The sequence below is a fragment of the Anas acuta genome, chromosome 2 (genome assembly GCF_963932015.1).
Source record: "Anas acuta chromosome 2, bAnaAcu1.1, whole genome shotgun sequence".
Classification (NCBI taxonomy): domain Eukaryota; kingdom Metazoa; phylum Chordata; class Aves; order Anseriformes; family Anatidae; genus Anas; species Anas acuta.
The window spans coordinates 26,018,529-26,046,156 of record NC_088980.1 but is presented as its reverse complement, the minus strand read 5'-3'; the positions used below and the strand labels follow the sequence as shown (position 1 = coordinate 26,046,156).

Here is a 27,628-nt window from a genome sequence, read left to right as displayed (position 1 = left end):
CGAGGCCCGAGGGCAGGGGCTCCCCACCCGGGGCAGCGCCGCGCTGCGAGGGGCGGCCCGGGGCGGAGCGGGGCAGCCAGGCCCGGCCCGGCCCGTCCCGGGGCGGAGCGGAGCGGGGCTGGGAGGCGGCCGGGGCTCGGGGCTCGGGGCTCGGGGCTCTGGGCTCGGGGAGCGGCCATGGGGAAGCTGCTGGCGGTGGCTGTGCTCGGGATGGCGGCGGCCCTGGCGGCGGAGCGGCTGCTGGCCTTTCGGTGAGGGCCGGGCGGGGGCGCGGGGGGCGGCCCCGCAGCGGGGGCAGCGGGAGCGGGGCTGAAGGGAAGGGAGCCCCCGAGATGTTTTCCCCTGGTTTTGACACAGCCCCTGCGTGGGTGAGGTCTCCTCTGACCTCTGCGGACCGCTGTGGTCCTGAGGTTGGAGTTGGGTGGTCTGAGAGGTCCCTTCCAGCCCATTGTATCTATGCTGCTCTTCCCTCCAGCTCTCTGAGCTGTACACCTCCAGTAATTGACGCTAATTGCAGAAGGAGGTGAGCACAGCCTGCAGCCAGCCCCAAAAAGCTCAGGACCCCCCAGGCACAGGTGTGTGTGCACCTTGCTCCCGGCCCCAAGAACAAATGCAGTGTTGGAAATTGGGTAAAGCCGCCTCTCCTGCTAAAAGCAGGGTCCCCCAGCATCTGTAGCGCTCGGTGGGTTTTCCTGCAAGTGGTGTTTTCAGCCCTAAGACGGGCAGGGAGCTGCGGCTGCTGATAACAGCGTGCCCTGCAATCGTGGAGGCACAGCCCTCAGAGGAGAGCTGTGGGAATCCCAAATTCCCCTGCTGCCCACCCCCACCCAGGAGGCAGGAATCCAGCAAAGCCTTTTTGCTCTTTGGCTGCGTTTGGTGTATTGTGTCTACGTGGTGTGACACAAAAATCCCTGAAATGCTCAAAAGATAAGGCTTGGAGAACTGTTACAAGTCCTACAGACCTAATTCTTCCAGAACCGGGTTTGTTTATGCATCTGTTGTGTTGCTGGTAGCTGCAGACTGGACTTGAGTAAGACTCGCGCAGCGGGAAAGAAATTCTTGTGTGTTACTGACACGGATTCTGCTGTCGACGACTTGGAGTTGCTAATTCTTCCTTGAAGAAAGCCCTTACCAAATTTATAAAACCCGAGCATGAGTTATACTGTGTTACTGGTTTCCTCAGAAGAATACACATATATGACAGTGTTCATATATACACGAACACAGTGTTCCTATATGTATGGGCATATATGGATTGTATATATGTGAACAATATCTATACGACCAGTATTTATTGTTCATATAAGTACACAGCGTTATCATTTGATAACACTCCGTGCTGATACAGCCCTCAGCTCGCGTCCTGCTCAACGCAGCAGCGTGCTTGCAGAAAGATGCTGGCGGTTTGGAGAGAACTGGGAGCAAAACCAGCAATTGGAGGTGATTCTCAGTCCTGTCAGGAAGAGGAAAGTTCTGGGACTGCTTAGTCGAGAGAAGAGGAGAAGTGAAAGAGAGAGAGGGCTTTGAATGTGTAACAGGCTGCTGCCCAAGGAGGGGGAATGCCCGCTGTGTGTGTCTCACAAAGCGGGACAGGAGGTGGAGGACTGGAACTGGAACAAGGAGGTGGCTGGGGAGAGGTGCCAAGCACTGGGGTGGCACCAGCTGGCAGAACTCCTGCTTTTCTTGAAGCTGCATCCCCCCCAAGTCTGCACGTCCGATGTGTTTTTGGAAGGCCAGCTCGCTATCTAGGCCATCTGGCTTAGTAGCCAGGGCTGCCCGAGCTAGATAAACTGACACATTTTGAAAAAGCCTCTGTGTGTGCTGTAGGCTTGTGACCAGCGTCCTTTCGAATTACTCTCATTCCAGTTCACAAAGTGTTTCCCTGGGAATGCCGTCGGGATATCATCAGCTCTGCTTGGCTGCTGGCTGCGGTCCTGCTGTGCTTTGGGCGCTGCGGGGCTCGCAGACCGCTTGGGGAAAACTCTTGCAAATGGGAAAGGGAAAAGTCCCAGGCAAGCAGCAGTGCAAATGCTCAGCCCAAGGCAGGGAGGGCTGTGCAGGGGACACCGAGGGCAAATGTGGCTAGATTTTGCTGTGGGATCTTTGCATTCAGAGTGTCCTGTGCTTGCAGCAAGTACATCCTCAAGAGGACCGCAGAGTAGGCATGCAAAGAAGGGTGCATTATTAGATGTTAGCCTAAAAGGTTTTTAAGATGAAGGGACAGGGAAATGATTCTTGAGAATCCTACTTGTTAGGATTCAACTCCCACTTGTTAGGACATGAGCAGTCCTGCCTTGCAACAGCACTGCTGCTGCTTTTGGGTGTAGAATAAGAAATGGAGCGAGTAGCTGCTGGTGGCCTGGCCACCAGACGTAGCTGGAGGTTGGGGCAGAAGGTTGCCCTCTCCTCATCGGAAACACTGATCCTAACTGCAGGCTGCTGCCGTGCTTAGGTGGCGGAAACCTGAAGAAAGCGTGGCCGACCCTTGAGTTATTTTGTCATTCTAGCTGTGGTGGGTGGCACAAGCTCCTGAAAGCTTGTGAAACTCCTGAAGTGGGTCAAGCTCCTGGAGATACTCCGTTCAGGAGAATCATTTCATCTCTGGACGCCTGTAACCACAGTGGTGGTTTGGAGCAATTGTTGTTGTCAGGTCTGGGTTTTGCTTATTCAGTAATTTACATCTGATTCATCGCTGAGATATGGCAGGCAATAAACTAAAGACACACAAGGAGTGTTGCTTTTTTTAGAAGTGGCTGTGTGCTGTCAACCTACCCTTTTCTCTTGCAGGAACAGACTCAATGCTGCACGGGAAATCGACCCCGTAACCCTCCCGAATTGCCAGCTCATAAAAGGGATTGGTATGTATTCAGAAACGCCGAGTCCACTGCTTTTGTCTGGTTTTATTCTGAAGCAGGTTGTTAAAGCCAGCTTCTCAGCCTGATCCTGAAAGCGCATTTGACTTTCAGACACACTTTGCTGCTTGGGCTTTCAAGCTAGGGAGAAGCCACAGGGAGAAAATTATACTGAAAAACTAGTTTGTTTGGCATCCTACTTTCTGTCATCGGTATTTAAAGCTTCTGTTCCTTTTTTTTTATTATTTTATTTTTTGGATAACAAGTACCTTGCACACACGGCTCCTCTGCTAAGTCACTGAGTTTATTTGGCATTCAGATGAGGGGGAGCTGGCTGGTGGGGCAGGTGCCTTCAGGTGGCTGTCAGCTGGTGACAGTTCTAAGACGGGTGGAAGCCTTCAAACAACGCCACAGGCATGTGGTGAAGGAGCTGCCCGGCGGCTCCATGCCACCCCCTGGCTCAGCTCCTCATTTTGGGGACGTTTAGGAGAGGACTGGTACGGCTCAGTGCAAACGGCAGAGCTCAGCGCAGTCACACAAAGTGTCTGTGTGGTTTCAAAGACCAAGGGGTCATATTTGTCATCTTAGTCTGGTTTGTGAAGAGGTTCAACAGAGCAGCTGAAATGTTGACTTTGTCCTTCGGGTCACGTGTTTAACACATGAAAATGCTTCTAACTTTTTTTTCCTTCTCCCTTTTGGACAAACCCGAGTATAAAACTGACAGCTTTAAACACACCGTCCGTCTCCCTTCCCCCCAGATTCTACTTTTTGAACTTAACAGAGCCTAAATGGCTTCTTTTTCCCCCTTCCTTACTATTTTCAGAAATGTCTTATATTCTGTTGAAATTTCCATGTATTTTGCATGGGTAATAAAGTCTTTGGATGAGGCTTAAGAGCCTCACCTTTCAGCTTGCCGAGTCACTGTGTTGATTTCGTCAATCTTGCTTCTTCCTCACGTCAGGAACATCTTCGTAAAGTCACATTACTGCAACGAGTGAGTGTGTACAGAGTCCCTTTGCCTGGGGTTACATGCAGAAGAAATCCTTAGAAATTGCAATTGAAAAAAACTTTCCAAGTCTTCAAGACTGAGCTGTAATTTACTCAAACAAGACTCAGGATAGTGCTTGTTTGGTGGTGATCTGTATATACATCACTTCTGAGTAATTATTTTAAGTACATCACTATCTCTATTTTACAAGACCTTTGCAAAATGCTCTGTTGAGGAAAGAAATAGAGCTGGAAATCACAGCCGTAGTTCAGTTTAATTTCCAAACAATATCTCATTTTTGGTGCCTGACATTTACATGGGGATTAGGTGAATTCTGAGAACCCAGCCCTCCTTGGAGGCTGCAGCAGATCAATTTACAGAGCTCCATTTCTGCTTCTCTCTGGGCTCCTAAAACACCAGCCCTTCACACGGAGCTGTGTGCCACGCCTTGGCTCCACTCTGTCGTTTGCTGCTCTGAGAAAAATCAAAAGACAAAGCTAGCTTGGCAGGTCCGGTGTGGTGGAAATAGAAACAACAAAGGGTTGCTGCAGATTTACAGGTTTGCATGTCCGTGCAAACATCTTCGGCAATTCATTTCATGTGACTGGGAGGGCTGAATTACTCAGGGACACTGAGGAGCCCTAGCATCAAGATGCTGCACAGGTAGCACAACTCAAACCAGGGCTTTTGCCCAGATCTGTAAGTTTGCTCACGTGGATGGCTTTGTTTAAGTTGTCTTTGTACCTCTGCATCTTGGTCCTCCTGGGCCATTTTCCTTTAAAATTCTATGATACATTGAATAAACAGCCTGTCTTTATTTTATTCTTTAAAATAGTCCTCGTGGCCTCTTATTTGGGACATAGGTAATGAGCTGGGTCAGCTCTGAGCAAAACAATCGTCAACTATCCACCCTGTGCATGGAAACAGAGGCATCCGGTGCAGTCTATCGTAATTACTCGAAAAGCAATGTGTCAGTAGTAAGGGAAGCAATGAAAAAATTCTCTAGTGGACCCTTTTATTTCTGCACAACTTCATCCTGCTTTCTCTCTCTTTTTTAAGATTTCGATCTGTTCAGCTTTTCAAATATTGTGCAATCTAAGCAAAGATGCAAACATTGAGCAAAGAAACAAAAAAAAACCACCTTGTAGCTCATCCTAAATCTCATTCACAAATACGCAGAAAAGGATGGATTTGTTGAATAAACACTGTCTTCTGAATTTTATGGGTGTCTAATCATGTTGCTGGTTTATAGTAAGCTAACCATATGCCCTGAAGTAATTCCTGAAGTTCAAGAAGTGACTGCATAAATTGCTGGAGAAACGTGCATTTTGGAAGGATTCCTGGGACGCAGGCATGCTGGTCGCTTCCTTTGGGACACAACACTCATTTTTTGTTAGATGCATCAGCAGAACACCACGTACTGAGATAAAGAATGGAATAAATAGTGCTTCTAGGATAGACAGCAACTTTTCGTGGAATCTTGATTAAAAAAACACAAAACCCTACCTATTCCGATATTGTGGTGGACAAGCCCTCGGCGTGGCACTGTTGCCCAGCTGTGTTGCCCAAACTCCATCTGTTTTTGCCACCTAACAAGTCAGTTCCTCTCCCTTCTGCCGCAGGTGCTGGTGAGGGCAGAGCCCTCCCATCACATCCCCCAGGGTCCCCGCAGCTCCATCTCTCTCTCCAGCTCCTGCAGGATGCTGCTGAGCGAACTTTTTCCTGCTTTTCCAACCGTGCTCTCCCTCTGCCACACGCGCCAGGAGCCCAGGAGTGCCCAAAATTTGCTTTGCTCTGCAGTTCCCAGGCAGCAGTGAGTGCTTCTGCAATTTGTAAGCAGTGGGGCAGCGCTCTCGCTTTGCTCCTCTCCCGTCCCGAATTTGTGCTTTTTAACCATCCACTGCCAGTGGGCTCTCTTCTCTCCTTCAGAGGAAGTAAATAACACCTCACACTATTTGCTGGCTCACCAGCGTGGTCTGCCAGCAAACGCTGTCTGTCTAGCTCATGTCGCCACGAGCCTCTTGACATTTATCCGTGTTATCTTTGCAGCAATCCCAGCAAGTGGGGAATTGCCACGAGCCCCATTTTATAAACGGGTCCAGGCTTGTGGAGCCCAAGAGCTGGGGCAAAGAAAAGGAGCTTGTTGCTTAAACCAGCACGTCAGGTAGAGCTGAAAATTCAGAATTTTAGTTGGGAAATGCAGGCTCTAAACTCTGTGCCCGCTGCCTCCAAAGCCCCATTGTGTCACCAACCCTGGTGTCTCACTCCACTGCAGGCAGCCCCAGGATGTGGTTTGGGAAGTCACCAGGCTGGGGTGGCCCCGGTGTGTCGGGATAATGTGGGGCAGTGGAGGTGTGATGGTGTGACCCACGGGGTGCTGCTGATTTGGTGGGAGCACTGAAAGGAGGGGATGGCAAACGTGCTCCTGAGTCAGACTAAAGCTCTGTGGAGAGCACTTGATCAAAGCCTGAAATTGCTGTAGTGCTCTTACTGAAGGGCTTTTATTTTATTTTTTTTTTCTTAGCAGGGAGAAATATTGCAGGGGCTGCGGGAACTGGCGATACTGGAAGCAATTACCCAGTTAAAATGCGGTCTGACTATTCAAGTCCTCAGCTGTTAGAGCAGGTCCTCAGCCAGTCGAGAGCTTTAACTAAATATTTGGCTGTTCATCTTAACGAAGGGTCCCAGCCCAGCCCCAAGGATCAGCGTGCACAATTCCCTTTCGCCAGAAAGTGGCATTCGTGTGAGCTGGGATTGCACTAAATGGGAGTTGTTGTGTTTTGTTTTTTTTTCAGCGGAGAATGTTTAGGTTGTTTTATCTCTTTCTTGCAGAAAGGGGCTCGGAAGACATCGACATCCTTCCTAATGGCCTGGCTTTCATCAGCTCCGTAAGTGCCCACGCTCCCTCTCTGTGCAGGGGCTGTCTGCAGAGGGCAGAGGTGAAACCCGCAGCATGGGCTCCTCTTCTGCCCGCCTGGCTGGCTCCTTGGGATCAGCCCGGTCTTGAGTCGGCTTCACCACCCTTTCCTTCTGCTTGAGCAAGTGCATTTCTCAACACAGAAGTGCTGGTGGCAGCTCTCACACCTGTATCCCACTGCACTTGTGTAACCTTGAGTTTCTTTCATGCTGCTCGCTTGAAATGTTGAAATGCCAACCTCCCCCTCGTTGAAAAGGTGTGTCAGCTCCCCGTCATCTTTAAAAAGCCCACACGAAACAGAGATTTCGTGTGCTGATTGTGTTGTTCCTGATTGTTTCTTTTGGCCTCTAGGCTATAGTTTCTCAAGCTTTTCTTCGGAATCAGGAGGCCTAGGGATTATTTTCTAAAACAAAAGCTGTTTATTTTTGATTTATGTGCTCTGGGGACATGCAGAGAACGATATCATTACAAAATGCATGGCAGAAATTGTGAGCTGCCACAGCACTGCCACGCACCACGGCTTTAGTTCGTTTCTGCTGGATGCGTTTGGCCACGCTGGGCGCCTCTGTCCCCGGTGCTGTGCTTGGTGCTGGCTGATGGGGACACTTGAGGTCTGGCGCAGCCTTTGGGCACCGTGGTGGGGCTGGTGGCACCTCGGTGGTGGCAGGAGGACATTGGGAGCTGGAAGGAGTGGTGAGGGGAAGGCTGTCCCAGCCAGGATGGGTGCCACCACAGGGTAGAAGCTGGTGCCTTGTCCCCAGCAGCGTGGATCCCTCGGCCCTGTGACTTCAGGGTGCACGGGGGGAGCAGAAGGCAAGGCTGATGCACGCTTGCAAAGCCCGAACAAGGCTGCAGTGTTTTCAGTCTTGCGGTGCTCCTGTTACTCTTCATCCAGAAACAACTTCTTATATTTTGATTTTACAGGGCTTGAAGTACCCAGGACTAAAGAGCTTCGCACCAGACAAACCAGGTGAAATATTTTTGATGGATTTGAATGAAGAGAAGCCCAGAGCAGTTGAACTGAGGATCAGCCGTGGGTTTGACCTGGCGTCGTTTAACCCTCATGGGATCAGCACTTACATAGACAAAGGTAAAGAGAGCTTTGACCAGAGATGGTATTAAATCTCAGCCTAAAGGGCAACAGGAATCCCTTTGGGGTCTTGCATTGGAGTCCCAATAGCCTGCGTGCACTTGGTGGGGGAGAAAAAGGTTTCCAGCCATTTGGTCTTTTTGGGTTCTTTTCTAGAGGTTGGCTGCTGAAGCAACCACCTTTGCACGTGGTCTCAGCCTGTCTGAGACAGAAAGCTGCCCTGTATATTGAAAGGGAAGGAAACATGAGAGATGTTTGAAGAGTTGAAAGCCACACAAGGTTTATTTTGCCAGTATACATCCGTCTCAACCTCGGGTTCAAGGGCTTTCAGGAGACACATGCTTCACAGACTAGCAGTGAGCAGACAAGAGGCAGTGAGTGCTCTCCAGTGACAGGTCATGGCCACCACTAAAAGATCCTTATGCTCTCCGTCCTTCCCCTTTTTCCCCTGTCCTTTCACTGAGGCTTTTAGCAAGGCAATAAAAGTCCTGCAAATGCTAAGAAAAAGAGACTCATTCCTGCAGCTTCACCTGCATCCAAAGGCAGGTACCCACCCCCCCCCCCTTTTAGAGAAGTTGGTTGGCAGATAATTTAGGGTCTCACCTGCAGAGGGACTGCAGCTTTACAGGGAGTACAAGAGAAGGCTTGAGGGCAGTTTTCTCAGGTGACATAAATAAACCAAAGTGCCCAAATTTGCTAGGGTTCCAGCCCTCCTTCCCAGCAAGCTGTGGCTATTTCATGTACCCACTCACTGTAGGGCATCAGATTGCAAAACCCAGTGGTCTGGGCACAGAGATGGTGCCCTTACTTCATTTCTCTATTGGTAAAAATTGTAAAAATCTAGTTTATATGGCTGTGCTCCACAGGGTGAGCCCAGTCAAAGCGTAGCTGGAGATGTGGATCCAGTTGCAGAGGCATCCTGTTTTGCTTTGTTACTCGTCATTCAGCTTCTGAAGAGCCAGCGGGGAAATGCACCAAAACCAAGCCCAAAGTGTCCCATGCTAGTGTTGCAGAGATCTAGTGAAATTCATCCTTTTTCCATTTTTCCTTTTAAGATGACACCGTTTACCTCTTTGTTGTGAATCACCCGCACCAGAAGAGCACAGTAGAAGTGTTTAAATTTGTAGAAGATGACAATTCTCTTGTGCATCTGAAAACCATTCGGCATGACCTTCTGATAAGGTACTGGAGCCAAATAGAGTCTTCCCCCAGAAGAACAGTAAAATCCAATGTAGGATGATTTTGGTATTAGAGCCTTATTAATACGAAATATTTTCTCTCTAATCAGCTTTCTGGTTTCTCTTATTGATTACTTCTTATCCTTACCATTATAAACTGTGTTCCTCAGTCTCTTCTATAATGAGATTTTTAATAGTTGTACCACTAAATCACTCGTCAGCTCCACTGCGACTGATGCCAGTGAATTAGCTTGGTTTGGCACTCACTTCATCTCTCATGTAACCCAGTCTCAGCTGATTGCAGATATCAATCTTCAGATACTTTATTAGTCTGAATTTGCGGTGTTGTAAAAATAAGCATGCTTTTAGCTATTTCTTTTTTCATTTTTGCATACAGAGTTTTGTTGGTCTGCACTAATGCAAAATGACTGTAAGATAAAGGCAGCCTGAAAGATAAAGTTGTCACAACTCCTACTGTTTTTTTTTCTGGTTTCCAGCTGAATGTAATAAAAAGAGAAAAATTTCGATGGGCTTGTAGACAGGTAGCCAGATCTCCAGTTTATGTCCTACTATCCTGGTCAGGTTTCACCACTGCATAGTTCTGGACCTGTTTACCTTTCCCTCTCCCTCTTTTCATTTTCTCATTTTCCCTCTTTTTTTTTTTTCATTTTTTTTTCAGTGTGAATGACATAGTGGCTATGGGGCCAGACAGCTTCTATGCCACCAACGATCACTACTTCTCTGACTTCATCTTGATGTTCTTGGAGATGTTCTTGGGTTTAACCTGGTCAAATGTTGTTTACTACAGTCCAAAAGAAGTTAAAGAAGTAGCAGCTGGCTTTTATTCAGCCAATGGAATTAACATTTCACCTGACAAAAAGTAAGTTTCTCCTTGCCTCAGATTTTGTTCCATCAGACACAAGAGTCCTGAAATCCTACTCTGGGCACACAGGAGCTCTGTGGTCAGTGGCTAAACCGGCTCATATAAGGCAAGGTGCTACCTGCAAAACATAAGTGATGCAGAGGGTTTGTAGAACAGAAGCCAAATGTCTTTAACTGCAGGCAGTGTTTCCTGCTCTGCGTGGTGGTTTGTGTACAACTGGAGCAAAAGCTGTTTCATTTTAACCAGCTGATACAGAAGGTTGTGCATATTGCTTGCAAGGATCAGTGTGGCAAAAATTTCTGAAAGCGAGGAAATGCTCTACAGTCCTCAAGTTTGTACCCCTGTGCTAGCCAGTCGTCTGGCTTAGACAGGTGGCCTTAAATTAAAAAAAAAAATAGATCTGGGGATATGACAAACCAAGGCCTGCTTCAGTGTCATAATGGAAGAATTGGCACAGTGTGAAGCTCCATTAGTGTCTCAGCAGGCTGGCTTTGGTTCAGTGCACTCTGGCCTGCTTGAAATTTCTATTACTATGCGAGGACTGTGAGCTGGCATTCCTTGCAGGAAGAGCCAGGCTTACACGTGAGGAACTGACTGTTTTTGGGGGTCTGCTTACTTGTGCACATTGCTAAGAGGTGCTTTCTTTTGAAGGTACATCTATGTTGCAGATGTATTAGATCATAAAGTCCATGTTATGGAAAAGCATGCTAATTGGAATTTAACCCATGTGAAGGTAAGGTGCTGCTGTTCCCCAAAAAGGACTACGTGCAGGTTTCAGACAGATTAGTCCCCGTGAGGCTTCACCTCTCAGCTTGCTCACGTGTGAAGTTCTGATCTGGAACAGCTCCTGCCGTGGGTTGGTGCCACACTGCAGAGCTGCAGGTCTTCACCAGCAGCAGAGAGGGATCCTGAGCGATGTTGGAGCCATGGTGGAAGGCTGCCTCGGCCAGCATGGGTGAACCCACCAAGCACAGATAAAACCAACATGAGCATGGCTTGAAGGCAGCTGAAGGGGGAAGCCCAGACCAGCGAGCAGGCTCCCAGCTCAGAGGAGGGGATAAAATACACTGGGTGGGGGGAGATGGCCCTAGGGGAGGAGAGAATGAAAAGAAATCGGGTTATGTGCAATGAGAGTCGTGGATAAGCCTATTGATAATGACTGCAAATAAGACAGGTTTATACTTTGCTTCCAGGACTTCTGATAGATTTACCGTCTCTCTTTTTCTTGCTTTCTCTCTGTGTTGGATAGACGCTGCAGCTGGACACGCTCGTCGATAACTTGTCTGTCGACCCTGACACTGGGGACATCTGGACAGGCTGTCATCCCAATGGGATGAAGCTGTTCTACAGTGATCCAGAAAATCTGCCTGCCTCTGAGGTGCCTTTTGGGAGATGTCACTGGTCTCTGGGCTATGTCTGTTCCAGGAAGTGGCATTGTCCAAATCATCCTGGTTTAACTTAACATAGAAACAGTGCCTGGCTGGCCTCTCTGAAGGCAAAGACCACGCTGGCTCCCAGCTGAGAGCTTCTGCCCTCACATGGGAAACCTGAGCAGCACTCGCTCAGTTAACAAAACACCAATTCAGACCCTTTGGAGACAACAGAATAATTTCCACTTAGCAGTTCAGTCCGTCTGGACTCCTTAGGCTGCTTTCTGTGCAGCTGTGGCGGCGCAATCAGGTTTTGATGAACTGTGTTAATTACTGAGCCAGCACCTCTTTGCCAAACGAAAGCACTGACTGAGTGCAGAGCAGGGCCAGAAGCGTTCTCTCTGGAACGATTTGTCTGTGCAAGCGCTGCTCATCAGCAGGTGACACTGCAGTCCTCCTTCCCTCTGCACCCAGCGAGGCCCTGCAGACGTTTGGTTTTAGAGCTGTCTGAAGCTCCCCATAAGAATCTTGTCAGAATTATCCCATTTGGTAGCAGCAGATTTAGGATAGTGGGCAGGTGTTTATCTGGAAAAAAAACACAGGGTGAAACTGCTGCAGTATGCAGCAGCTGATCCAGCTAATTCATTTAAATTAAGGTCTGGATGTTCCCTCTGCCCTCGGGGGGGATTTCCACGCGCAGCACTCTCAGTAGACGTCTCCCCCTCCTCCGGCAGGTCCTGCGTATCCAGAACATCCTCTCGGAGGAGCCAGTGGTGACGCGTGTGTATGCAGATGATGGCTCCGTGCTGCAGGGCAGCTCAGTGGCGTCCGTCCACGGTGGAAAGCTGCTCATCGGCACCGTCTTCCACAGAGCCCTGTACTGTGAGCTATAGCTGGTCCCGGGTAAGAGCCGCGGCAGGGGGAAGGATTTTAGTTCCTCGTGGACTCACCTAGATTGTGCTAGATTTCCTAAGGATGAGACTGTTCCAATAAACGTTAACCAGAGCCATGGAAATGCATTGTAGCCTTCCTCTCCAGACTGAGAGATTTACCTAGCGGTAAAGGAGGCGGAACTGAAGGTGAGAAACCAGCTTCTCTTTAGAGTGGAGTGCCTGACGACAGTAACAGAGGGTAAAGCAGAAGTTTGGATGACAAATGACTGAAACCGTCAGACTCCGAATTGTCTGTTGTGACTGGACTTCTGGGTTTTGTCTGAGAAAATTGGTTTTGTTAATGAGAATTACTAACGACCAGTCTGGTGTGCTTTCTTGGCACTGACCCTGGCCTTTCCTAGGGACTGTGCTAGGGGTTCTTTTTCTAAGCCTTCCTGATCCGGGCTTTCCCTAACACTTCAGAAATCAGTGGAAGGAGAATAAATGATATTTTAGGCTCACTTCTTTCCTCTTCCCCTTTTAAACCATTTCCTAACATTACTTCACTTTCATGAGTCTTAATCCTGCTGAGAAAAGAGGGGGCATCGCTCTGGAGTGGTTTCTTACTGAGCCTTCTGGAGGGGGCTTAAAGAAGGCTGTTTTTTTCTTAAGGAGCAGGAAACCAGTCCCAGAGACCTCCAGTGAAAAGCGCAGTAGCTTTTATTGTCTGTCACAGCACAGGGAGCCTTCGAGGGCGCTTTGCCACAGTGACTGGCACCCGGAGTGGCTCCTGCCTGTCCTGTGCTGAGCTCCAGGCGGTGCGGAGCTGATTTCGGTGCATGCTGGGCTCCCACTTCACAGTCACCCATCGGCACTTACCAGCAGCGTTGTACTCTACCATTAAAGGACCTAGCTGGGCTTCCATCCACTGATGTTTTTGGGGTGCTGGTTGCTCATCCTTTTCAATAAACAGAGTTAAGTGTCCTCTGAAGCTGGAAATCACTTCTGTGCTTTGCAGCGCACGCTGCAGGACACCGGTCCTGGCAAAGCAGCCATCTGAACCACCACTTGCCTGCCTGCCCCTGAGCGAGCTCTGCTTGCCTTAGCTTGCCTTTGCTTACAGTCTCCTGGTGCACAGACTGTGCCCACAGATCCTCTCCAGCAATGCCCGGCCCTAACCCAGGGAGCCGGGTGCTGCCCAGGGGCTGCTGTCTGCCTGTGGAGGCTTCGGTAAACCAGGGACTCATCCAGCTGCAGCAGGGGTTCAAGTGGTTTGCTCGCCACAGCATGCAGACGGCTGATCAAGTGCCCCTCCACCGCACAGAACGGGCCCCAGATGAGGACAGCTTCTGTCTCGCTCTTTGCAGAACTCGGCTTTAGCACCAGCCAGCAGCACCACGTGCTCAGCAATGCCATTTACCACAGCTCTGCCTTTGCTGCGCCTTCCTTTGCGATTGCTCTCCCCGCAGGATATTTTCAGTTTCCCTGGGAAGCGGTGTGCTTTCCTTCCAGCGCTGAGGAACACACGGTGTTCCCAAAGCAAAGCAGCAAGACTGATCCGAAGGAAGGGCTCACAATAACGAGAGGCTGGGCTATTAACTCACTAGTGATTAGCCACCAGCATCCTGAGCTAACTCTAAAAAAATTACTTTGTTTGTGTCACTCTTTGTTCTCAAGTTTGAAGCAGTGGTGGTAACAGAGCTGAAACACCGACTAGTCACTGTTTTGGGACTACATTTATGCTAACCCTAACAACCCCAAACCCAACCCTGCAGGCTCAGGATGCAGGCTCAGGATGCTGCTGAGCAGATGCAAGTTTTGGACTTAGAGCCTCAGTGCTGTAATGTACCTATTTTAACTAAGTTCATCTGGTTCATGGGTTGGGGATGCTTTTATCTTCCTGCAGGTGGTGGCCGTATCAGCAGAAGGAAACATTTGTGATTTAGCCACGGGGAAACCCAGCCTGGGTTAGGAGGCTTCCCATCAGATTAAGGGCTGAGTACTTGGCCTAGATTCGGCCAGATGCAAATCCCAGGGACTGGAGTCACTAGACAGATTGGACAGTCAGTGCCCTCCTAATTTAATGCTTTAATAAAATAGAATAAATAAAATAACAGACTTGTTACCATGTCCAGCAGATGAGCTGTACTTTGGCTATGTAGAACGTCCACTACAGCCAACCTACACTTGAGAGTAACACGCTCAATAAACCAAAACTAACGCAGGTTTAAAGACAAACATCGGCCAGCATCAGCATGAAGGCAGCCTATTTGTATATCCACCTGCAAGACTGGATGTACATTTCATCTGCATATTCAGAAAAAAAGGCCGTTACCTTTCCCTACCCTATTTTTTTAACCTAATTTAACATAATTACAGACTGTACACGATCCAAGCTGATGCCTGGGAACCACAGCCCTCTGGCCAGGAGCTGAGATTAAAGCGATCTTCGGCAGCGAGCAGAAGGGAGGAAGGAGCGAGTGGGGCAAGGCTCCCCCCGCTGCCAACCCGGCACGTGCAGCAGCAGCTGCCCCCCGTGCCTACCAGTGATCGTGTCCCGAAACGGCCAACAGCAGGGCAGGGAAGTGAGGACTCGGCACAAATTCTAATAAAGATTCAGGATTTCTCATTTTATTGCATTCGTTGTCTAACAACAATAATACTCATTGGCAAGAAATTTATTTACACTAACAAATTAACTTCAAACCACAAGGCTTTGTTGTTGGTATTTAAACTGTAAGAAAACAAAGGGCCACCATGATGTTTTGTTTTGATGTCTCCAAATAACAAAATATTAAAGAAAATTGTTTTCGGGGAAAACTCAACAATCTATAGAAGTTCGTATTAACCAAGCACAAGGGAACAAGCTCAGACATGGCACTACTGCGTCTTTCATGCAGATGATTAGACACCAAGATGTACAAACGAAAAGTTCAGGATCAACATGCACTTCATATACATTTAACCTCTTTAAAAAACAACAGAAAAAGGAAAAAATCTGAAGCGCAACCACCTCTTCAACCATAGAAAAGGAAACAATGTAAGAAGCCAATTTTTACAGTGAGCACAGTGCATTTTTAGACCCACCTCTGTCAAACCATCTCCTAACGCCTGTGGCAGAAGCACCGGTCCCACTGCCCCTTAGGGACAGAAAACGCATTTTTGTAATGAGGGATTGGAGGGCTTAGTGTCACGGTGGTGGTGTCACAGCTGTGAAAAATCACAGTCCTACAGGTGGAGAAGCTACAGTGAGACACGCGGAGGAGGTCAACGAAAGGAACCGTGCCATCCCGCCGTCAACTGCGATGCCTGGGCATGTCACGGTGGGGGTCATGCACAGCCCCGCTCAGAAACGAGCTGCCGAAAGCGCGCCAACAGAACCCAAAGTCAGGTTTAGAAAATACAAAAATGGGTTTTTCTTCCCAGAATAGTAACACGGACACATCGGTCCTGCCAAGCTCCCCCTCACCACAAAACCACCCCGAGGCCGACACATGGGAAGACCTCCAGAGGAGCACCGTGGGGATGGTTTTAACAGAACTCCAAAATCTCTCCATCTGCAAAATCCTGGAGACCCTACAAAAAACACAAGGGAAGCTCAGGGCGAGGGCTTCACTCCTCCACATCTCCCCCAGCCCCACGGCTCCCAGGCAGCCGCTGCCGACCTCCATGCGGCAGGGCCTGCATGGATAGTGATGGAAGGACTGGTGCCTACACACACAACCCCACGTGCACCTATTTCAAGAGGAATCAAGCCACAAACAACCTGAACGTTTCATTTCTAGAAAGACCAATTAGTTTCCTTATTTTCAGCCGGTACCAAAACGAAACTGAAGCCAAACTGTTCAGCTCCTCTGTGCACTTTGCCCAACTCACCTGATAACGACTTACAAGTTAATTAAGCATGTGCCTGCTTCTTTCAGACGTTTATTTACTTATTTATTTTCAGCATTTTGGCCCACGGCACAGGTTTCCTGAGGTTTTACAGTGAGGGAGAGCGTGGAATGAGGGAACTGCAACCAAAAGGGTCAGCCCCTCCGCCACTGGGTTTGATGATACCGCAGGGGAAGTGGCCACACCTAGAAAGAGCCAGGTCGGGTTTTGCTTTTCCTCTGTAAACACATGGCTAAACAATTAACACACGACTTCATTCCTGCAAGCTTCCCTTAATTTTCAGCACTGATAAACAGTACGGGCTGCACTGCAGGGTCTTTAAGGAGCTACGCCTGTGTGCAAAGCCTTCGTTCTGGTTCTCGGTGACGTGATGGTGCCCACAGTGGCACTTCTTGGCCACGCACAACTAAGTAATGATCCTTCTCCTTCCTACTGTACAACTGGCTTCTGCACTAGTAACAACTGGCATTTCTTTCCCTGGCTTTACATGGAGCTGAATGAACTCTCCAAAATCGCTACACAACATCGCCCACTTCTTGCCTGCCCGCACATGAGCCAGAAGGTGGAGGGGGAGCAGCTCAGGAGGCTCCTTTCCAAAGCTCCCTGTCCAGCTAACTCCCTTCTGCACTGCGGGCTGTGCCAGCTCCCTGCCAGGCTCTGTCCATGCACGTTTGCAGACCAGCAAGGTGCAGCAAGGTAAGCACAGCCAGAGCTCACAGAGGTGGCTTCACCTTGCAGAATCCAACTTCTCCGGGCAGCTGCGTCACCCCCCTGGGCAGCTGACCCAGGGACACGGCTAACGCCAAGCTGCCTGCACAGCTCTCTAAAGTCAGCACATCCAGAGCGGCTCTAACTCCAGAAATAAACAGGCAAAAGTAGGCTACAGTTACATCTGCAGGTGGTGAGCCCAGAGAAAAACTCTTTCCAGTCATTTAGCGTGGAGCATTTGTCTCTTCTTATTACACACACACACAAACCATTAGGCTGACTTAGCACTGGTGTACAGGAAATTAAGTTGATGTGACAGTGATGAGACATCCTCATCTTCTGCTTCGTGTATGTCATTACACAACAAAAGGGGAGAGAATGCAATGCAACTTCAACGATCCTAGAGAACAGGAATACAAGTTTCAAACTGCACCGGTGTTCATGTCTGTAATCTGGTGACATTTCCTTATGTCCCCAAAATGTTACCATACTTAATAAAAGGAACCGCATAAATCTATTAGCACAGAAAGAGGAACAAACTCTTGACATTGCTTGGTTTGTTTTTTATGTGTTGATCAATATGCATTTTATGGTTTTATTTTAAATTAAAGCTACTGCTTTTTAAGTTAGATTTTTTTTTTTAATCAGAGACTAGCAAAGTGAAATTAGCACAAAGCAATAAAACCCACCGAATACCTAAAGGACTTAAGTCAAATTAGTTGTTCTGCAGAATAAGAGCTTGATTTACAAAGAAATTAATGAGAGACTGTTCTAGGCAGCAAGAGGGAAAACTCAAAGTGTGTAATGCCGAGCAGTCTGCTCAGGTTCCTAGGAAAACAGAGAACACAGAACAGGAACACCACCACAGATTACCGCATACAACCACTTAAACATTATAACGTAAACATAATTTAAAATCATCAAATGCATTTTATCAACATTGTATTTAAAATATTAAATTTCCAGTTTCTTCCAGATAACTTCTCTTGAATATAAATTCAAAACCTCCTAAAATAACAGAATGTGAGTTTTATGAGGCTATTAAACATCTGTATATTTTTTCTCCAACGAAGAGTGCAGAAAGATTCATTTCAACATGGAATTCTTGTTAGCAGGTGTATTTTTTTGCCAGTGGTTTATCTCAAGAAAAATATCACAAGCCTTTAGAAATATTATGAAGTATCTCTTACGGTAATTTCATTTTTGTATTTGAATAGAGCATACATCAGAAACTTGTAGAAATTGGATTTGGAAGGAAAAATAAAGCTAAGACTAAATAGATCTGTTGTGTATTAGTTTTGAATGAACTAGGCTCTGTCAGTTGACAGAGCATTTTACACATCATAGAAATTATTACGATCAAAGACATTTAACTCTAAACATTGCACCCCAACTGTTTCAAATCTGAACTTCAGAGAACTCGACAGACACAGATCTGAATGTCATAAAGTACAGAGCAGAAGAGAAGCCAAACTAAACAAACATTTTCTTCCAAAGAATTCAATGTTGGCATTTTTTAGGCCAGCAATTGTTATGTTCAAATTTGTAAGTGTGCATCGACGTCTTAAACAATTCACATGTTAACATGACTAACTAGATGGAGACTGCAACTTGCAGGATGCACAAAAGGAAAGTGATGCTTTTCAAATACAGACACTGCTGCATCCTTAGCTTTGACTAAGAGCAGTAATATAACACCTTCAGCTCCTTGCTGTAGATATTTGCTGGTTCTCTTTCCATTCCTTTCAAGAAATACAGAATATTTTAATGCTGCTCTTAAGAGGCAGTAACATTATCCACTGCTTCTGTCATAGTCAAAACTACTCAGCAGGCTTGGCCAATGGACTCACAGACTGGGATAATAGAAACCTCTGACAGATGTAACAAGACCACTGTTAAACCATCCAAATACTCTACAGCCTACGCTTCAAAATTCTTGTTTCATTAGGGATATTCTTTAAACACGTTAATAAAAACAGTTAATACATGGCAGCTTTGGATTTAGTAACCTTCACCTCCAGGGCAGCATTGATCCTAACAGCAATGTACTGAATTTAATTTTAGCCAGAATCCCTCTTCTTCCTCTTCTTAAAGTGCACTTCTGTAAAAACTGAAAGTCTTTAGCAGACTCTGAAAATGTTTCCAATGACAGCTTCATAACAGCACAGCACAAAACTTACACTTCCAATACTTATTGGAGAATGCATCTGATAATGTGGTGTTTTTCTTGGAAAAAAATACAAAACAAAACAAAATAAGCCCAGTTTCCTGTTCAAAATACATGAAAAAGAAAGCGGAGTGTGCTATAAGAAAGTTGCCTACACACTGGGAGCACAAAGAAATTTATACAGATCTATATGCTGTGCTCTAGTTAGAAATTCATCCTTGCTCAGATACCTAAAGGATAAATGTTATCCTCAGATTTCTGTGTAAACCCACATAATCATTTAAGGCTTTGCCTCCTTCCTGGATTAACTATTGTACAGTTAACAGAAAGAGTTTCACCTCCTGTCTTTTACCCAGGGGGGATGTCAACTCTCCTGTCTTTATCTCCAGTGTATATTAAGAAGTCACTGAACAGTTGTGTTTCCAGAGCAGCGTCGCTTCAAGGTACTGATGCAAGCTGAAACTTACTCCAGTAGACGGAACTGAGTATCCAAACCCAGCAGAGAAGCTGAAGTTCCAGTCAGAAAGTCAGGTCAGCTCCTACCAGGCAGAGGACGGCTCCTTGTACCCAGCTGAAGAAGCGTTCACTGACCGCTTTGACTGGCCATCCTGTTCAGAAGAGGGGAAGCAGTGGACCATGCTCCTCAGCATCATGCTGGTTATTGAAGTGACCAAACACACAGAGCTCAATAGAAAAGAGTAGTTTGGAAGGAAACACCGCCACACGAATATGGAATCTGTTAGTTGTCCACAACAACGAAACGAACCGAGGGGCTGGGGCTGTTTAACATGGCAACAACAACGCGCGTGAGCTGGATATGGGGGAAAATAAAACTACACGATATAAAGTTCCCTAGTCGTCCTATTTATAGCCCCGTTTCTCTGTGCACACTCATGTCATGGATGCAAGAAAGCTGAAGGGGCAACAGAGTGGATAGGAGTTTCTCTTCCCCCGAAGTGCCTCCAGGTTACTAACTCAGCAGCACTTCTGCTCATCACTGCTCATTAGTGCCCTCTGTTGCATCTGATGAACACTTGTCTGTTTTCTTCGATTTCCTCTGCAGTTGCTCTTGTTCCTTCTTCCGAAGCTTTTCCCTTTGCTTTTCCATTTTCTCTTGAGCTTTGCGAGCTTTCTCCAGGGACGCTTTCATTTCCTTTAGCTTTTTTTTAATGATTGCTCTGTCCTGGGAAGATGTCATACCAAGAGCCTGAGATGGGGAAAACAAAATTAAAAAAGAAAGATATATTCATATTGTTTAATTTATCACCAAATTTATCATATTCCAATAATAAATCTTCTCAGGTAGAAGACTGTCACAACTAAGCAAATTTGAGATATAGTCAGATACATTACTGAAGTGAAAGTAATAACTTTTTACACCTGTACTACTTTCCATGCTTTCCACTTGTACAATATTAAAAAATTAGATCTCATTGTAACCAAAATTCTGTTATACTTGTTCCTTTGATCAAACGAGACAAAGAAATATTAAAGCTTTTGCCTGAAGCCATCAAAGTCTACGCAGAACAAGATTTCCCAATTCTCATGGCTATGTCTTACTCAGAAGTTCTCTTGCTGCCTTCTAAAAACCCTGGAGTTAGTGAAATTTCAGAAACACCAAACTTTGACTCTCAGATATGCTGAGCCTCCCACAACTCCTTCCTACAGTTATTCCAGACACCACTAAGCTCATATTTTCACTACAAGAACCAATGCATACTTTATACATCAGAACTGTATTTAGCTCCAAGAGAGTACAATTGGTACCCAGCGTTTGCCTCCAGTATCACAGTAAAACATTTTACAGCTGCTACTCCTGCTGCATTTCTATTCACAATCTTCTCTGAATTGCCTTTTTGTAGAACAGAGCTGGATGAGAAATACACGCATGCAAATACCACTTATACATGCTACCATATGATTCGTGCATGCAAGTATGTGTTCATGACACAAACCCAGAGTTTTCACTCAGCAAATGCCCCCTGTTTCTGGAGCTTCTGAACCTACGTGCATATGGGAATTTCTCGAAGTGCTGCTGCAGCTTTCTACTCCTTGTTTATTATTCTATCTATCACCACTTCACAGATGGGGTCCTCTGCTTTCTGGATTCTTCCTTTTCTCTGAATTCTTGCTTCCTTTAAGATTATCTCCAGTGACAATAAATAATACAGTTACCCCTTGAGTCCAGTTACCTTGAGCTTACTCCCATCCAGCTGAAGAAGATGCTCCCCATTAATGTTTTGGGCACTGAACTCAGGGACACATACTGTTCAAGGTTGAGGCTCATTAACCAGTGGAAACCTGCTGCACGCTCCACTCCTGAACAGCCCGGTTCTGGCAGTGACTGTGTTTTGGAGACTGTCCATCGTCCAGGATCTGTGACAAAAACATGCTGCGTTATTATTAAGGAGGGTAACACCGACTAGAGACAGCATTTTTCTGTACAAACCACCAATGTCAGAGCAGAGGTGCCTGTGCTATCTTTATACTGGCTATAATAACAACTTCATGCCACTGTGTTACCTCTGTACCTAACCAGATACCAGAATTGATGCATGGTACCTAACAAGTTTTTTATTTATAAATAGAACAAGAAAAAGGAACTGGCATTCCCTTTAACCCAAGCAGGGACCAAACTGTCCAGGTGGCAGAGTTTAAAACAGGTACGCTCCTACGCCATCTCGAGACTTTGATTCCCCAAATTACAAGGTTTCTAACGGACGCAGTGAATTCTGCATCCCACATTCACTGATCTTTGTGCTGTGTTTACGCTATAAAACTGGAAATTCAGGAAAAAAGAAAAAGAAAACAACTCAGAAAAACCATTCTAAAAGTTCAAAGCAGTGACACCGAACAGCCAGCGAGACCGATGCTACCCATGGAGGACTATGGGATGACACAGAGGGGTGGAAAGGAACACACAGCGATCCCCACAGCCCTGCCTGTGCTGCAGAGGAGAGCACAGACAAGGCACCAGGAAGGGCAGGTGGGTTTCAGCTGCTTTAGCCCCCCCCATGCCTCCTCTCTGCCACTTTCTTCACCCAGGGGTATGACGGTGGGGCCTGAGACAAAAAGCTGCTCTGTTCGAGCCCCGGTCAGCAAAGCAGCTGCTCCGGGCTGCAGCAGCTGCCTCCTGTTCCTGCAGCTTTCCACTGGGTTAGACGATGTTGGGAGCTCCTGCAGCTTCTGGCCACCCATCTCACAGGGACAGGAAGATGAGGGGTTTAAGCTCTGTCTTTTCCTCCTTGTGTAGCCAGCGGAAGCTCGGTGCTGCTGATGCTAGGCCTGGAGGATGTGCTCTGACACGGACCCTCCTCCCCCTTCCAACACACACAAAAACTGCACTTTGCCATGGCCGTGAGAGGAGAGAGGAACTGAAGAGGACGCGAGAAGAGGCAGTGACAACTGCGTGTTGTGCTGGAACGAGGGGCTTTGCACACACGACACGGTAAAACAAGAATGCAAATCTGCAAATGAGACGACACATTGCCACGCGATGGTCACACAGTTCACCACAACAGCACACTGGTATCTCACCTCATCATCAATCATATCCAGGCTCTGAGTGAGGGAGCAACAAAGAAATGGGAAAGAAAGCATTATAGAAACAAAATACAGAACATGTAACAGCATGTAAAAGTTTGGCAAGGGCAGCACCAAGATTTGCAAACAGATATGGCTACTCAAAAAACAAAGAGATTTCTTTAAAAGAAAATTATTTCCAGAAGCAGAGAGATTATGTTGAAAGCTCAGCACACACATGGTTTGGCAGCTAAGCCTTAAGCCTGAGATTGTGCCCGTGAAACCCCTTGAGCTCCTGGTCTTGACACACTGGAATCAATGGGCCCTTGCCTGATGGCTCCGATTGCAAGAGCAAAAACTCCTTAGTGAGAGGACAACAAACCACAGGCCCAGGGCTCCTCTTGACCCCTCTCCTTTAGTTGTTTTGTCTCCTTCAAATAATTATGTCAATCCGCCCAAGAAGCCTGAGCAAAGGAGTGCTGTCAGCAATGCACCACAGGCGGGTTCAAGAGCAATGGCAGCCTAATCCCTGCGAGGGTGGCTGCACAGCTTTCCCCCTTGCAGCTCTCACTGACCTTGCTGCCTTATTCACAGGCTGCAACTTGGGACAACTGCAGAAGATGGAGAAAACAAATTTGTTTATACAGACCTGTTCGGACTTGGAATTTTAGAAATGTCCAAGTAGAAAATCGAACAAGCCAAATGAAAGCATTCTCCAGTTTTTAATTCAACACTACTGGGAACGAGGGCACTATCACAATCAAATGCATAATATAACTCGAGGAAAAATGATAAAAGAATGAATTGTATTATCACGATAGTATTAATACTAAAGAAAGTGTCAATGATCTCTTTGCTCTTTTCAGTAATTCGAAGAATATACAGATTCCTGTCTACCACTCTCCTGTGATTCTTAAAAACTGTTGCCCTTTATTATCTGCAGTAAGTAACCTCTACAGAACGGTTGGTCTTGCAGACTTCCATTTTGGCAATGATGTTGGCATGGAATGGCTTTCGTTCTTTAAACCTATGCAAAGCATGCCAGCAGTAATAGCACGACTTAACTACTGTCATTAAGGAAAAAAAAAAAAGGCAGAGATGCTTAAAGTTCCTCCTCTCTAGAGAAAACCCTGCTTCAAATCTCAAGTGGGAAATATTAAGTTCGTAATGAGTGTTTATAAGAGAACGAAAGAGCAGGTTTCTCGAGTCCACAGGACACACTGTCAGCTACTGTCAAATTGCACAGCTTCACTGACAATTGAGATAAAAAACAGAATCACAGAAATGTGTTTTCAATATATTATATTCCATTCAAGTCTGTTACCAATTTATGGAGATAGGAATGCTTTTTTGCATTATCACTGTTCAAACATCTAGTTTGATGAACTGAGCTCAAATCCACTGTGTATGTGCAGAGCAAGCACAAAGAGAAGGCAAACTGGATTAACACATACACATTCTAATCACTGCATACACAGGCAGGTACAGGAATACACAATAGCTGCATGTACAGGTCATTAGTATTTTAATGTATTAGGGTAAAATTAGTCTAGGTGAAGGTACCATACATTTCAACCGTATTTATCCAGTGATACTGTATCTTTATTATCTCAAAACTGTCTCAACTATGTCTTTTTTAGTATATGTATATATAGGTCCACATATACATATTCAGTATGTAGGGAAAGTGCATTGAAATACGTGAGGATGGAACATCTCTTAGGAAACCAACTGCATTTTACAATACCGCATAACAATCCTATGATAAAGCCATAGGACCTTAATTTAAAATAATCATTATAGCAACAACAAAATATAATCTATATAAAATATAATCTAGAAACCAAGATTAATTTCCTTCTCCCCTTCTACTGCCTAAAAACATCCCTTCATTATTTCATCAATTATCAAGAAAAATGCCACAGGACAAAGAAAATGACTATTTCCCATCTTAAACAATTTCATCAACATACCTCATCCGATGACAGTGCTAAGGAGTGTGAGAAACCTGGGGTTTTAGGCTCTGCTCCTAAACCACTCAGATCAGCTGAACTTGTGCTGCTGGGGCTGAAGTCGTCGTTGAACGCGAAATTCTGTGGAGAAAAAAGAGGAGTTAGAATGACCAAACAATCTCAAACGTGTAGCTAAAAGGGAAATTTGCTTTCTGTCTTCCAGGTTGGCATAGGTCAGGAGTGATATCAATTATTTATCAGAACAGTAACAATACACGTGAGGAAGCCTAATCTTTTGTATTGTTAATGATTTATAGAATACATAGAATATTTTTTGCCACTGTGTATTTCAAGAGACATCTTTGCCAGCTTAATGTCTCAGTGAGCAGCAAAATGGCCTGAAAGCAATTTATAGACTTCCTCTTAAGATAATGTCTATCATCATGGAGCTGTATTATTGCTTCTGCCGGTTAATCGATAGCATTTTGCTGTCCTCCAAATATTTAGGACAAGCATGGCGCACGCAGGAGTACAAAGAATAGGACAGAGGATTAATTAGCAGAGAGAAGTGAAAACTGCTACTGAAAGAGCAATGAGAATATCCTGTGAACCCACTTCTGATTCTTCCCTCCTTGCCTAAACCTTTAGGAAAAAAAAAAAAAAGGAAATTGAAAATAAAAGAGATCTTCAGATACTGTATTGAATGTTATTGACTGGAATAATAACCATAAAACATTTTTTTCTTAAGAATGACAAATACCACACCTTTTAGCAAAGAATAGCAGAAGTGTGCACATTTTTTCAGAAATGCAGTAGAATTACCATCAGAAGAATACAAAAACTAACACGTTAGACTGGGAAAGCTTGACTTGGGAACCATAAAAAAAATCTAAAAAAGCAACAATGTAATATTCCACTTACATCAAATATATAGTTGATGATACAGACCTCTATTCTCTTTTGAGACCTCTAATTTCTACCCTATCACCTAAATGAGTATCAAACTTGATTTATCTTTGACAATCAGTTTTAAAAAAATGATCCAAACATCAAAACTAAAAAGAACAACTAAAAATGATTCTTTTATCCCCCCAAAAGACAGTTGACCTATTTTATATGAATAAAAAAAAAACAAGCCTTCCAAAACACCATGTCTTGATCCTCTTCAGTTTGCTGGAAATCCATCTAAATAAGTGGTATCATGCTGTGCTTTAAGTCCTAAGTAACAGCATAGATACTGTTAATTTAAGAACTTGCAACCTTAACACAGAACACCAAAAAGCTTTCCTGTTCAGACTTCTCACACCTACTTTTAGAATTAATGTCCTGCTTTTCCTATTTCTTTGCAGTAGATGATAAGAAAATCTGAGCAGGTTTCTCAATATGGAAACTTTTAGACCACACAGCACTCTTGGGCCAGGAGTTCAACAACTCTAACTCCTGCTGTGTGAAGAACATTTTTTTTCCTTTTAAGTACTCTGATTTTTCTTTTAACTCTATTTTGTGTTTCACTTCTACAATGAATTTTAGTGTTTTTAATTGTCTGTGGGAAAAACACAAGATAGCCAAGGCCTGCTAGTAATAATAATGAGAGAGCAGGATGAAGAAAAATTGAACGCAACAACCTTCACAGCCTCACAGTAACTGTAAGAGGGTACGTTTTTTTCCCAAATTGAAAATTATCTTTACATGTTTGTTTAACAACACAAACAAGATTTACATGTCTAATCCTCAAATTTCTTTTAAAAAGAAACCAGGTAGCTGATTATTATTATTATTTTTTATCTTGAGACTTCATCTGTGGTCTTCTCTGTCAATCTGACTTGCATGGGCCAACCTGGTGCTGTTCTCCCTTCCATATGGCAAAACCCCAAGTGTGACCTCGCATGGCTTTGTGCACAGCACAAGTAAGGTATCACAAGCTTATGGCACCAAAAGAAAAAGAAATACCCGTGGAAGTAGCTATTAGGTATGTGCATATGCATGCCTCTGCAGCAGACAGAGAAATTAGATTTCTGATTCAAATTCCTGTATATACAGTTGAGAACCACATCTGTTCCTTCCTACCAGACCGATATAAAAAGTAAATTGCTACAAGTTAAGAGAATACAGGCAGAGAAATATTTTCCAGAAGTGAAAATAAACATGAAAAAGCTAAGTACAGTACTAGAACTAAGGGTTATTTAATGAGTTATCATGCTGAAACATTCATGCACATAGAAGGGAATCACACAGATGTATTAAATCGCAATAGTTTGTATTTGTAGTTCAAGCATCTTCATATAGAATTAAATCCAACATCCAGCATGCATGACGAGCAGATTTCATTATTGGGGGAGAAAAAGGCAAATGATTGACAGCATACAACATTTCTTCACTTGCAAACATCTCATTTGAATACGTTAAGAATGGGTAGGTATTCCCACAATCAGTCCTGGAGAATGCAGAAAATATCTACAACTGAATACACAAGTCTAGCATTTGTTCAGTGGATCCAAATGCTAATTTCCACTGGCACCACTTGTTTTTGTTACAGTACAGCACACCACAGTTAGTTTACTGAATTAATGTACATTAGGAGAAAGACAGAGTAAAAAAGGTAGAATGTGGAATGGTACAATGATGGAGATGCTCTGCTCAGATGAACTGTTACCGTACAATGAACACCATGCACTGTTTATTGTAGTACTAACATATTGGCCTGTTCTTTTTCCAGAAACATGAAGCCAATTATGCCACTCAACACAGTGGGAATAAGGTAGTTTTTATTTTCTACCTTTGACCCTTTTTTAGCTGGACTTATATTTTCAGAGGAAGGTTCGGTTGAGCTGGTAGGTGATGGCAGGTTGCTGGAAGAATTGGATCCCTTGCCACTCTCTCCATACCATGTGAATGGTACACAGTGTGGGAGAGAGGAGGATCGCTCTGATAAAGATTTAGTGTTTGCTGATTTCTGCAGCATCTCTCTGGTGTTCCTGTTTAAGAGAAAGGAGCAGGAATTTGTGTTAGAGTAGAAAATATGAAAAAAAATGCTACAGAGGTAGTTAATTGTAAAAAGAGTGACATTCCATGTAACTGTGACTAATCACCAGAGGGGCATGCAGCTGGTAATGGCATTCTTGAAATCTCTCTTTTAACAGAAGAAGAAAAAAGTGTGTTCTGATTTTTTTCTAACTCAAGCTCTCTTAGACAACATGTATCCAGAGAATGGGAAAGATGCCAACCCAAAAGACCT

At 45.3% G+C, this 27,628-nt stretch overlaps 2 protein-coding genes across 4 annotated transcripts in view; one reads left to right on the top strand and one right to left on the bottom strand.

Moving 5' to 3' along the window:
• Positions 1 to 93: 93 nt before the first annotated feature.
• Positions 94 to 14,779, top strand: LOC137852348 (serum paraoxonase/arylesterase 2). Of its 3 annotated transcripts, none has more exons than XM_068673990.1 (10): positions 94 to 251; positions 2,788 to 2,858; positions 6,673 to 6,728; positions 7,682 to 7,847; positions 8,903 to 9,029; positions 9,705 to 9,905; positions 10,560 to 10,641; positions 11,158 to 11,286; positions 12,013 to 12,181; positions 14,530 to 14,779. In XM_068673990.1, exons 1-9 carry the CDS (start codon positions 178 to 180, stop codon positions 12,169 to 12,171), a joined length of 1,065 nt encoding a protein of 354 aa, XP_068530091.1. In that variant the 5' UTR covers positions 94 to 177; the 3' UTR covers positions 12,172 to 12,181; positions 14,530 to 14,779. The 3 variants fall into 3 exon arrangements, with proteins under 3 accessions (XP_068530091.1, XP_068530092.1, XP_068530089.1); XM_068673991.1 differs by lacking the exon at positions 14,530 to 14,779 and adding an exon at positions 12,304 to 13,141; XM_068673988.1 differs by lacking the exon at positions 14,530 to 14,779 and having other exon boundaries at positions 12,013 to 13,141.
• Positions 14,760 to 27,628, bottom strand: part of PPP1R9A (protein phosphatase 1 regulatory subunit 9A) — a 147,109-nt gene continuing 134,240 nt past the window's right edge. The window contains 7 exon segments of the mRNA XM_068673984.1: positions 14,760 to 20,126; positions 21,112 to 21,174; positions 21,177 to 21,217; positions 21,220 to 21,295; positions 22,457 to 22,480; positions 24,415 to 24,534; positions 27,170 to 27,368. Of these exon segments, the coding sequence (XP_068530085.1) occupies positions 19,914 to 20,126; positions 21,112 to 21,174; positions 21,177 to 21,217; positions 21,220 to 21,295; positions 22,457 to 22,480; positions 24,415 to 24,534; positions 27,170 to 27,368 (736 nt within the window). The 3' untranslated portion in view covers positions 14,760 to 19,913.